The 12056-nt window shown below is 41.7% G+C and overlaps 1 protein-coding gene across 1 annotated transcript in view; it reads right to left on the reverse strand.

Annotated features, from left to right (window-relative positions):
* The window catches only part of LOC119477388, an 85759-nt gene that overhangs the window by 52067 nt on the left and 21636 nt on the right, over positions 1-12056 (reverse strand). Inside the window, exons 3-7 of the mRNA XM_037751465.1 lie at positions 4264-4549; positions 1937-3728; positions 1661-1834; positions 1341-1514; positions 183-356 (exon numbers count right to left, since the gene is read on the reverse strand). Coding sequence (XP_037607393.1) covers positions 183-356; positions 1341-1514; positions 1661-1834; positions 1937-3728; positions 4264-4549 — 2600 coding nt within the window. The remainder of the gene's footprint in view (positions 1-182; positions 357-1340; positions 1515-1660; positions 1835-1936; positions 3729-4263; positions 4550-12056) is intronic.

Consider the following 12056-nt stretch of genomic DNA (forward strand, 5'->3'; position numbering starts at 1 on the left):
CGGGACAGTACAGTGTGAGCACTCAGGTCGTGGCTGACGATCGAACCATACAGTGAGCACATAAAGCTTTGGCTTTACATCGCAAACAATCTACTCGTACAGTAGCAGTAGGAATTATACAACAAAATGTCTAAGTGTATGCTCAGCTTAACAGAGAAGCAGTGTGTTATCTTTTGTTGTACTTGAGAGTCTCCAGTATCCAGCGTGGATCCTCCACTCTAGCAGACAGCAGCTTCACTCCTGAGTCTCCTGGATGATTGTAGCTCAGGTCCAGCTCTCTCAGATGGGAGGGGTTGGAGCTCAGCGCTGAGGCCACAGAAACACAGCCATCCTTTGTGATCAGACAGCCTGACAACCTGTCAAAATGGCCAAGCACTAGTCATCAACACAAACAGATTACCCACTTAATGATCTATTTGAAGTTCCCCATCAATTGGTTGCAATACTCAAAGAAGACCCTGGTGTTCAAGGACTGAAGAACAAAGTCAGCAATAAAAAAACGACTGTAATGTGCATCAGAACATTTTGGCAAGTGGCCAGAAAGAACCATGAATGAAACTATCAACCCTACAATTAACAGACAATCTTCTCTAAAGTCATAGCTGCCCTCATATCATCAGTAAAATCCTGAAGAAATGGGATACTTCAGAAAACTTCAAACTAAAGCAGAATTGAAATGGTCAGCATTTTAACCTGTTAAGGCCTAGCCCTATCCCTCAGAAAAAGCGCCTAAAATAACCACCCACAATTAAGTAGGACTAGTTCCTCAACGATAAGGCTTATATGAAGCTGACCAGGACTTCCTGCCAGCACCAACTTGAGTGTTCAAACTGGAAGTAACTAAAATCTGCTGTTTTGGGCCAAAATAACCTATGCCTGGGTGAAATATTTTCACAAGAAGATAGATTTGTGTCAGTGCGAGCAGAGTTTGACGGTAAAATGTGAAGTTTGTCGACTCCGTTTCACCTGCTGTGTTTGTGATACGAGGTCCGTTGGAAAGCTCTGAATTTCTAGTTTCCAACGATATCAAGCATGATATTGTAGCATTATGAGGAAATTATCGCAGATCTTTTGATCACAACTTGTTCTTATATTTACGAAGTTTATTTCTGTACGGCTTTATTGTTTAAATACGTCATAATACGATATAGTTTGGACTACATACAAACGGTTTGCAGATTCTGAAAGCTGAAGACCTCAGCTTTTCAAAACGGTGAGGCATGCATATATTCTATAAATATGTCATATTCCATCGCAACTTTTTTATAACTGCGCAACAGGGTACAACCCGTTTCGATCCGGTACCGGGTCCATTGATCTTTAAATTGTTGAATCCTGACCTGAGAGTTTCCAGTTTCCAGTTTGGACTCTGCAGTCCAACAGAAAGCAGCTTCACTCCTGAGTCCTTTAGGTCGTTGTTACACAGGTCCAACTCTCTCAGATGGGAGGATTTGGACCCCAGAGCTGAGGCCAGAGAAGCACATCCTGCCTCTGTGACCCGACAGTCTGACAGCCTGGAGTTAGGAAAAGGTCATGACCACAATGTTGTTGAATATCACATTAACATGATAACTACTATAGATATTACAACATCATTAACCTGACTGTAGAGCATCATTTAACTAACAATTAAATTAATGACAAACAGCTGTATCCTGACCTGAGAGTTTCCAGTGTACAGTGTGGACTCTCCAGTCCAACAGACAACAGCTTCACTCCTGAATCCTGCAGGTTGTTGTTACTCAGATCCAGCTCTCTCAGACTCGAGGACTGGGAGCTGAGATCTGAAGACAGAGCTTCACAGCTTCTCTCTGAGAGGTTACAGCCACTCAGCCTGAAGAGGAATCAAAAATAAACACAAGCAAATGTTTTACTTGACATCTTTTGCTTTTTACACCTATTTGATATTGATTCTTCCAGTTATTCATCCACCTACAGAGCTTTGTTGGAGGCTTTGACCACTGGCAGCAGCCTCAGAAGAGCATCCTCTGAACCAGAGTATTTTTTCAGGTCGAACACGTCCAGATCTTTTTCTGATGACAGTAAGATGAAGACCAGAGCTGACCACTGAGCAGGAGACAGTTTATCTGTGGAGAGATGTCCTGAACTCAGGTACTGTTGGATCTCCTCCACTAGAGAACCATCATTCAGTTCATTCAGACAGTGGAACAGGTTGATGCTTCTCTCTGGTGACAGATTCTCAGTGATCTTCTTCTTGAGGTACTTTACTGTTTCCTGATTGGTCTGTGAGCTACTTCCTGTCTGTATCAGCAGACCTCGTAGGAGATACTGATTGGTCTCTAGTGAAAGACCCAGGAGGAAGCGGAGGAACAAGTCCAGGTGTCCGTTTGGACTCTGTAAGGCCTTGTCCACAGCACTGTGGTGTAGATGTGTTAGTTTAGGTTGCCCTCCAAAAAATTTAGACCACCATGTTGCTTCTGCCATCAGATTGACACCAGAGTTGATGAATGTCAGATGGACGTGAAGAGCAGCCAGAAACTCCTGAACACTCAGATGGACGAAGCAGAACACCGTGTTCTCGTATAGTCCTCTCTCCTCTTCAAAGATCTCTGTGAACACTCCTGAGTACACTGAGGCTGCTCTGATATCAATGTCACACTCTTTCAGGTCAGATTCATAGAAGATCAGGTTTCCTTTCTGCAGCTGCTCAAAAGCCAGTTTCCCCAGAGATTCAACCATCTTAGTGTTCTCTGGACTCCAGTGTGGATCTCTCTCACATTTTCCATGATACTTGACGTTCTTCTTTTTGGACTGAACCACCAGGAAATGGATGTACATCTCAGTCAGGGTCTTGGGCAGCTCTCCTCCCTTTCCGGTCTCCAACACCTTCTCCAGAACTGTAGCAGTGATCCAGCAGAAGACCGGGATGTGGCACATGATGTGGAGGCTTCGTGATGTCTTGATGTGGGAGATGATTGTTCTGGTCTGCTCCTCATCTTTGAATCTCTTCTTGAAGTACTCCTCCTTCTGTGGGTTGGTGAACCCTCTGACCTCTGTCACCCTGTCAACACACTCACGAGGGATCTGATTGGCTGCTGCGGGTCGTGTGGTTATCCAGAGTCGAGCAGAGGGCAGCAGTTTCCCTCTGATGAGGTTTGTCAGCAGCACATCCACTGAGGTGGACTCTGTAACATCAGTCAGGATCTCATTGTTGTGGAAGTCCAGAGGAAGCCGACACTCATCCAGACCGTCAAAGATGAACACGATCGGGAACTCTTCAAACCTGCAGATTTCTGCTGCTTTGGTTTCAGTAAAGAAGTGATGAACAAGTTCCACCAAGCTGTACTTCTTCTCTTTCAGCAGATTCAGCTCTCTGAAAGTGAATGGAAATGTGAACTGTATGTCCTGGTTGGCTTTGTCTTCAGCCCAGTCCAGAGTGAACTTCTGTGTTAAGACTGTTTTCCCGATGCCAGCCACTCCCTTTGTCATCAATGTTCTGATTGGCTCATCACTTCCAGGTGAGGCTTTAAAGATGTCTCCATATCTGATTGTTGTTTCTGGCCTGTCTGGTTTCCTGGATGCTGTTTCAATCTTTCTGACTTCATGTTCCATGTTGACCTCTCCAGTCTCTTCCATTGAGATGTAGATCTCTGTGTAGATCTGATTCAGAAGTTTAGAATTTCCTGCTTTTGTGATTTTCTCAAACACATACTGGAACCTCTTTTGTAAGTTATATTTCAGTGTTCGCTGGCACTCAGCAAGAATCCCTGAATGAATAAAACAAAGATGAAATCAATGAGGGGTTATTACAGTGAATGTAAGTCATGAACTCGTTTTCTAACAACTATACACATTTCTGTATTTATGGCATCTATTCAGCTCATTTGATAACTAGGTCCCCTAAAATTAATTATTATCCTTAACAACAACTGATATGTTTTGCATTCAAGTCATGCATCCATGACCTCCCTGGTCTCCAAAGAAACCAGAGGGTGTATGACTAAATTACAGAAGGAATTAATATTGTTATCAGTGTGTGTACATTTGAACCAGAAGAGGCAGCAGAAACAGGATTGTCTGCCTTTGTTTCACTGCTTTTCATTCTCTGAGACACTTTCAAATCTTTTTTTTCTCTGGTGGATGTTTGTTTGGTAGCTTGTTCTGTAACCCACAGTGCAACACAAGACATGTGTCTAACCTTGAGGGAGATACTAGCTACAAAGCTAGTGTTTGTTGAAGTCTTTGTAACATGCAAGTTTGATCTTTGTTACATCCTTTTTGTAAATTCATACCATAACTTACCTGCAGGTTCTGAGATGGTTTTTGATAATTTTTCCACAAGATCATTCTGGTTCATCTCCCCTAAAACGATTTTTGTCACTTTAATAGTGTTTATACTGTAGGTCAGGAACATCTGAGTCACTGTGAGCTCTCTTTCTGCATTCTCCAGTCGACTCTTTGGGATTGCTGGGAAGCCTTCTAGGAACTCTGGTTGCTGCAGGTACCACTTGAATTTTTCAAAATCTTTGGATCCTAAATCTTCCAAAGTTCTCAAGAGGACCTTTTTAGGTGTCTCCATCTTTCCTCTCTGCCAAGACACAACAATTCATATGTTTTTATAACCATTTAATAAAAGCACAGAATAATCAGTATGAAAAACGTCTTCTGTTCGCTGCACATATTTACTGACAATCAGCCACTTGAAGGAAAGTTATAAATTAGACAATGTGCAAGTCCTGCTTGATTGTGTAATATCCATGTGAAGATTAATTACAGGCCTGTTTTCTGAGGTAACAGGAGAATCATACAATGGCTAACATGTTGTGACTCACTTATTTCCAGTCTATTACATTCATTTTACAGGAAAGTATAGACCGTTTTTATGTCAACGTCATGATGACGTCACGGTGTTAGCTGGAGGCAAAACAAAGGAAAGACTGGAGGCTAACACTAGCAGTGGGCTAAAGTTACACATCTAAAATGTCCTCTTGCTGTGTTGTTGGGTGCCAGAATCCAGATATCACAGACATCTGAGATGACAAACTGTGATTCGAGGCTCTAGCGAGTAAATGTTGCTGATATTTAGCCTCCTGCTAACCGCAGCCGTGAGCCGTTGGCTGCGGTTAGCAGAAGGTTAACTATTAGCAACCTTTTCTCTCCATCTCTGAAACGCTTCACCGATATTGTACGATTCTCTCTTTCTGACTGACTTTACTGAAGGATAGTTAACTATAGGCATCCAAAGATTTATACGCCCTCAATTTATCTTTACAGCGCTGCCGTTGGCCACCAGCCCGCTGGGCGGACGGCTAGCTACATAGCTAGCTTAGCATTCACCACGCTGTCATGCAACACAGAAAAGGAGCCGAACAAATGTCCCTCATCTGGAGATAGCACTGTGCTTTCCTACGCTGTGACCAGAGTGTGAGGATGAAGCATTAAAATGTTAAATTTTACTCATTTAGCGACTGGCTAGTTAGCTAGCTACCTCGCTAATTCCACCGTGCTACAGGATATGAGCCGAACAGCGGACAGCGCCGGGTCACGTCCCTCTGCCTCACTCCTCGCCGGGAGGAGAGCAGGCGTTAGCTAGCTAGCTTGTCAATCTACTGAGGTTTCTACTTGGAGAGATCATCAATATATAAATTAAAAAGTTCTGGGGACAAAATTCCCCCTTGTCTGACTCCATTGCTAACCCCAAATGGGGCTGAGACACTGTTGCCCCGTTTTACCGGCACAGTCTGGTGAGCATACCAGTAAGCCAGGATTCTCACAATGTATTTGGGCACCCCTCTTTGACTCAATTTGATAAACAACTTTCTATGATTAACACGATCAAAAGCTTTAGAAGCATCAATAAAACACATAAGAACTGATGAATTTTGACCTCTATATTTGTTAACAATATTTCCTTTAATGCATATTATACACAGGTCAGTGCCGTGTTTAGCTTTAAATCCAAACTGGTTGTCTGTGGAGTTAATAAACTAATTTAATCTATCCAGCAGGATTCTTTCTAAGACTTTTGACAGTATGCTGGCTAAAGCAATGGGCCTGTAGTTATCTAGACTGCCTCCTTTACCAGCCTTGTCCTTAATTACTGAACTAACAGGACAGACAACACGGAGTCTGGTAAGACACCATGGATCATAAAACCAGTAGAACACATAGCAAGGAGAGGAGCTATCCTCGGACTGGCATATTTAAGGTGCTCAGCCGTAATACGGTCTATGCCACTTGCTTTATTAACAGACAGCATCTTTATAGCTTGGTATACCTCATGGGACTTAATCACCTTGAATCACTCTCACTATTATCTGTCTTAAATAAATTCCTTTTGATACAGTTGAATAACAAACTATAATGCTGTCGCCATAACTCAGCAATGTTGTCTGTTCCAGAAGTTCCATTTACAGTGCATGGCAGAGATGTTTTACTGTAAAAAAAAACAGAGATTTCAAGAATAAAGTCATAACATTACGTGAAAAAAGTCGTAATTTAATGAGAATAAAGTCATAACTTTATAAGAAAAAAAGTAATTCCCTCCTCCACAAAAGAGTCAGTTTCCCCATCAGGTCTGTGTGATTCTTTTTTCAGAATAAACGCAGTTTCTTGCACAATCTTTTCAAGGTCCTCATACTGATGATAATGTGGTGCTGATGTGCCAAAAGAGGAACATTTTGTTATTTGTGAAACCTAAACTAAAGTATTATTTCACAAGATGCTCCACGTTCCTCATTTTCACACAGACACTGCTCTATTTCTCTTCTAAAATAACACTTAAATTATTACTTTATAATATAATGACTTTTTTCTCGTAAACGTATGACTTTATTCTTGTAATATACTGACTTTATTCTCGTAATCTCAGATTTATTTGTTTCCTCATTGTGGCCCTGATACTCCGTCGTACTCTTGAGTATTAACAGTTAAAAATAAACCTCAGTCAAGTTGATCCAAGCTGTCAGACCAGATCAGACACTCAGATTACAATCAAACTGCTGTTGATTCTACTCCAGAAACACAAACAACATCACATGTAAATCTCTCTAAAATCATTGTGCTTCAACTCAGAGAGAAATTCTACAGAATATTTCAAAGAGATATTTTGAAACAGCCAATCAGCATCGAGAAGCAGTTAAAGGGTGATACAGCAGGATGTGATCAGAGTGATCCTGATGATCAAACATTTCCAGATTCCTCTGGTTGGATTCTCACCTGTTGAACTCACTTCAGGTCAGTTTACAGACACTTTCCATCTTTATGTGTCGAGGAAACACTGGAAGAAGAAGCTGCTCATCTCTTCCTCGTCGGCTGCGGTCATGAAGTCAAAGAAAGATGAGAAGGAGAATTCATGAGGACTTAGGAAAAGCCAATCCGACTGCTCTTTAACTCCGCTCGTCTGGAGAGTAGATGGGATCAGGTGGCAGCAGCAGGGCGGTGACTAAAAGCTGCGGTTTGCAGTTTGCAGTTTGCAGCAGCCTTCACTGAATTTACAGGAAGTCACATGTTTTAAGAGAAATGAGAAGTTGTTTCGTCTGAAGCGTCACGTGAAGCGACGTCCGTTTCTGATCAAATTATTAGGCTGAATGTTTCAGGGAAAATGTAAATGATGTAACTCATATCAAACCCGACGTTCAGGAATTATCAGCCTCACATGTGACTGAATGGAAATGACGATAAATAATGTAAAACGTGTTTGTTGCTGACGGACAGACTCTCCGTCTCTCTCTGGCTTTAATAGTATCATTAATAAAAGTTAAAGGGACTGTTTGTAAAGTCTTACACGTATAAATCATTGCGGGTTGGTCTCTCATGCGCGCTCACGTGTGACTACGCTGTTCAGACAAGACTTCAACACAAACTACACGGAAGCACCAAAACCACGAAGTTCTATCTAGTGAAGCCCGTCTGTTAAACAGTGTTGGCTGCGGTCGGAGACCGTACCTTTGGTCTCCAGGGCCGGAGTCTCTGCTGTACTCTGCTCCTCTGCCTGCCTGCCTTCACTCACACACCGCGCTCGTTCTCACTCTTTCGCTCCACTCTCACGTGCATGCGCGCACACAACACACTGCAGAAGAGTTAGTTTAGCTCTGAGAATATCTAGTGAATGTACAATGGACGTTTGTGCAGAAATAACTGCTGCAGCTCCTCCAGACCAACAGAGGTTTCCCGTGTCTTGTGAAGTGACGGGGCTCCGCAGAGAGAAACTGTATCGTCTCCAACCAAAACTCCGGCGTCTCCCCCGTTCCCTCCGGCCGTGGTCGGGAGGCTGAAGCAGGAAAAGCCAACACTAGGATCAGCATTGATTCATGGAGAGACCTTCGTCTGGTCAGCTAACATTACTGCCAAGCAGCTGAATATAGAGTGATATTGTGTTTTTAGCTGACATGTGTCGCCTCACTGTTTTGAGCGATGCTCGTTCATGTCTCTGTAGAGCAAGCACAAGCGTGAGAAACAGGATGCTGACTTTCGTTGACTTAACGGCCACAGGTGTCGCTGTTAACAAGCACTTTCTGATTCTTACAAACAGTCCCTTTAAATCTTAGAATTACACAGAAAGTTGTGACTTTCTACAACACGTGGTGTTTGCTGTCAAAACTAAGAGCCAATCAGCTCTTTGATCAGGCAACAGCCAGGTGTTTTCCATATAAGGCTCGTTGGAGATGAACTGGCCTCGCAGCAGCAGCAGGGGGGCGGTGACGTAAAGCTGCGGTCAAGTCGGACAGTTTGCAGCAGCCTTCACTGAATTTACAGGAAGTTAAACCAAATAATGCAGCAAAGTCAAAAATAGATTTCTGGTTAGTTTCTAACCTTTTTCGCTGACTGCTGTATATCAGCAGCTCCTCTCACAGATCACTCTGTTATTAAGTTGAGAATAAAAAAATAAAATGAAATATAATTCAGTTTCCAGATCATGTGATGATTTATTTATATTTGTTTTTTAAATATATGTTGAAATGTGCGTGTATCTGGCATTGAGTTCTATCCTTTATTATTTTTATGTCCACCTTGTAAAGCACAATATAATGAGCACTCGTTTTAATAAGTGGTATAAGTCATTTTGCGCTTTTCAAAGCACAAACCCCCACAAGGCAGCCGGCCCAGACGCTGTCTCACCTGCAACCCTGAAACACTGTGCAGACCAGTTGTCTCCAGTGTTTACAGGGATCTTCAACTCATCACTGGAAACCTGCAGGGTGCCAGCCTGCTTCAAAGCCTCCGACATCATCCCGGTCCCCAAGAAGCCAAGGATCACAGGTCTTCAGGATTACAGACCCGTCGCTCTGACCTCTGTGATAATGAAGACTTATGAACGCCTTGTGCTTCACCACCTAAAGACAATCACCAACACCCTGCTGGACCCACTGCAGTTCACCTACAGAGCCAACAGGTCTGTAGACGACGCAGTAAACATAGCCCCTTCTCTACATTCTCCAGCACCTGGACTCCCCTGGCTCCTATGCCAGGATCCTGTTTGTGGACTTCAGCTCCGCATTCAACACCATCAGCCCAGCTCTGCTATAGGACAAGCTTTCCCTGCTGAGCGTGCCTGACTCCACCTGCAGGTGGATCACAGACTTTCTAACTGACAGGAGTCAGCACGTAAGGCTGGGGAAGCAAGTCTCCGACAACCAGACCATCAGTACCGTTGCCCCCCAAGGCTGCGTTCTCTCCCCACTGCTCTTCTCCCTGTACACCAACGGCTGCACCTCCAGACACCAATCTGTCAAGCTCCTTAACTTTGCAGACGACACCACAGTACCTGTGAGGGTTTCTGGACAATATCTGTCCTTGTTTTGTGTTAATTGATTTACAATAATAGATATATACATATATTTGCATAAAGCAGCATATTTGTCCACTCCCATGTTGATAAGAGTATTAAATACTTGACAAATCTCCCTTTAAGGTTCATTTTGAACTGAAAAAAAATGTGTGATTAATCGTGATTAAATATTTTAATTACTTGACAGCCGTAATTATAATATAAATAGACAATTGGTCCCTGATATTGTTGGCTTAAAAGTGTTTAGTCAGTTTCACTACAATTTACACTTTTATGAAAAGTGTATTTCTTTCTGTCTTTCTTTCTTTCTATCTTAATTTGTTACCTCAATGCAGAAAATTAGGAAGGGCGCCCACCAGCATTTTTAAAAATGATATTATTACTATTTTTATTTTATTTTTTTACCAGCGTCCCCCAGAAGGTGGCGCCCTAGGCGACCGCCTATATGTCCTTTATCTTAAACCGGCCCTGCTGTGAAAATACTCCACTACAAGAAAAAGTCCTGCATTCAAAACCTCACTGAAGTAAAAGTATGTAAGTATTACCAGCTAAATGTAGTTAAAGTAAAAGTACTCATTCTGCAGTAAAATGGTCCCTGTTTGTGTTTTACTGTGGTGGAATGAGTACATTCAAGTACTGTACTGAAGTACAGATTTGAGATGCTTTACTTGAGCACTCATGTTCTGCTACTTTCTACTTCTACTCCACTACATCTCAGAGGGAAATACTTTTTACTCCACTACGTTTATCTGACAGCTTTAGTTACTTTACAGATTACAATCTTTCATCCCCTTAATATATAATAGTAAAACACCAGTGGTGGAAAAAGTATTTAAATCATTTAGTGCAGTAAAAGTACTAATACCACGCTGTGAAAATACTCCACTACAAGTAAAAGTCCTGCATTCAAAACCTGACTGAAGTAAAAGTGTGTATCATCTCGTAAGTATTGTTGTGTAATCTACAGCATCGTATTGTATGAGATCATCATAGATAGTGGAGTAGAAGTATAAAGTAGCATAAAATGGAAATAGCCTACTAAGTAAAGTACAAGTACCTTGAACTTATACTTTACAGCACAGTATTTGAGTAAATGTATACTCCACCAGTGCTTGTAGTTTTCCTAATGATCAACTAATTGATTATCGTTTCAGCTCCTAACAGTTGTTTATTTTCAACAGTGGAGTGCTACATCGTCTCAAACATAGAACATCTTTGACACCTGCCTGGAGGTGTGGGGGCGGGGCCAACGGCTCAAACACACCTGGCCATTAACTGTAATAGTAGATAGTAATACTACAGTAATAGTAGTTAGTAATACTACAGTAATACTAGATAGTTATACTACAGTAATGGTAGATAGTAATACTGCAGTAATAGTAGATAGTAATACTTCAGTAATAGTAGAGCATCTTTTAATAATCATCTTAGTAATATTGTTTAAAATATGCTTTTAATAACTTTAACTACATGAAGCTGATAATACTTTTGTACTTTAACTGTAATACTTATCTGTAAATTATCCTGCTTATTACACGGCTACTTACTGAAGAAATCAATAATTTGACACAAAAACGGTCCACCAAAGTCCAACATCAGAACTGTGCCCATAGCAACGGTCTGTTAAACATAGCAACCGTAGGAACGATCTGTTATACGTAGCAATGGTCTGCTATACATAGCAACGGTCTGTTATACGTAGCAACGGTCTGCTATACATAGCAACGGTCTGTTATACGTAGCAACGGTCTGCTATACATAGCAACGGTCTGTTATACGTAGCAATGGTCTGCTATACATAGCAACGGTCTGTTATACGTAGCAACGGTCTGCTATACGTAGCAACGGTCTGCTATACATAGCAACGGTCTGTTATAAATAGAAGACAGTAAATACACCATTTAAAAACAGTCACCAGAGTCAGACAAGGTCCATGAACCATTTTTTATTTCAATGTTCAAGAATAATCTTAACCACCCGCAGGGATAGACATTGGGGTCAGGTGCAATGTGAGCCAGGCGGCAGGCAAAGGCGGGGACTTCGGCGTGCTGACCCCCGGCATTGCAGACTGGCTCTAGGTACGTGGAACGTCACCTCCACCACAATACAGATCAGTAACATTTAAAAATAACTTGCAGTACGTTTATCTTAGATGTACAAATAATGGTAGGCTCATGTTAAATTTTTTTTTTCTTTCTCAATATTTACAATGATGCACAAAGCTTGATGAAAATGAATTTAAATGTCTTAAAAATATCGAAATTTTAAAAAGCAAAATGTATAAAAATGAACATTATTGTAATGC

Source organism: Sebastes umbrosus, chromosome 18 (assembly GCF_015220745.1).
Source record: "Sebastes umbrosus isolate fSebUmb1 chromosome 18, fSebUmb1.pri, whole genome shotgun sequence".
In the NCBI taxonomy this organism is placed as follows: Eukaryota; Metazoa; Chordata; class Actinopteri; order Perciformes; family Sebastidae; genus Sebastes; species Sebastes umbrosus.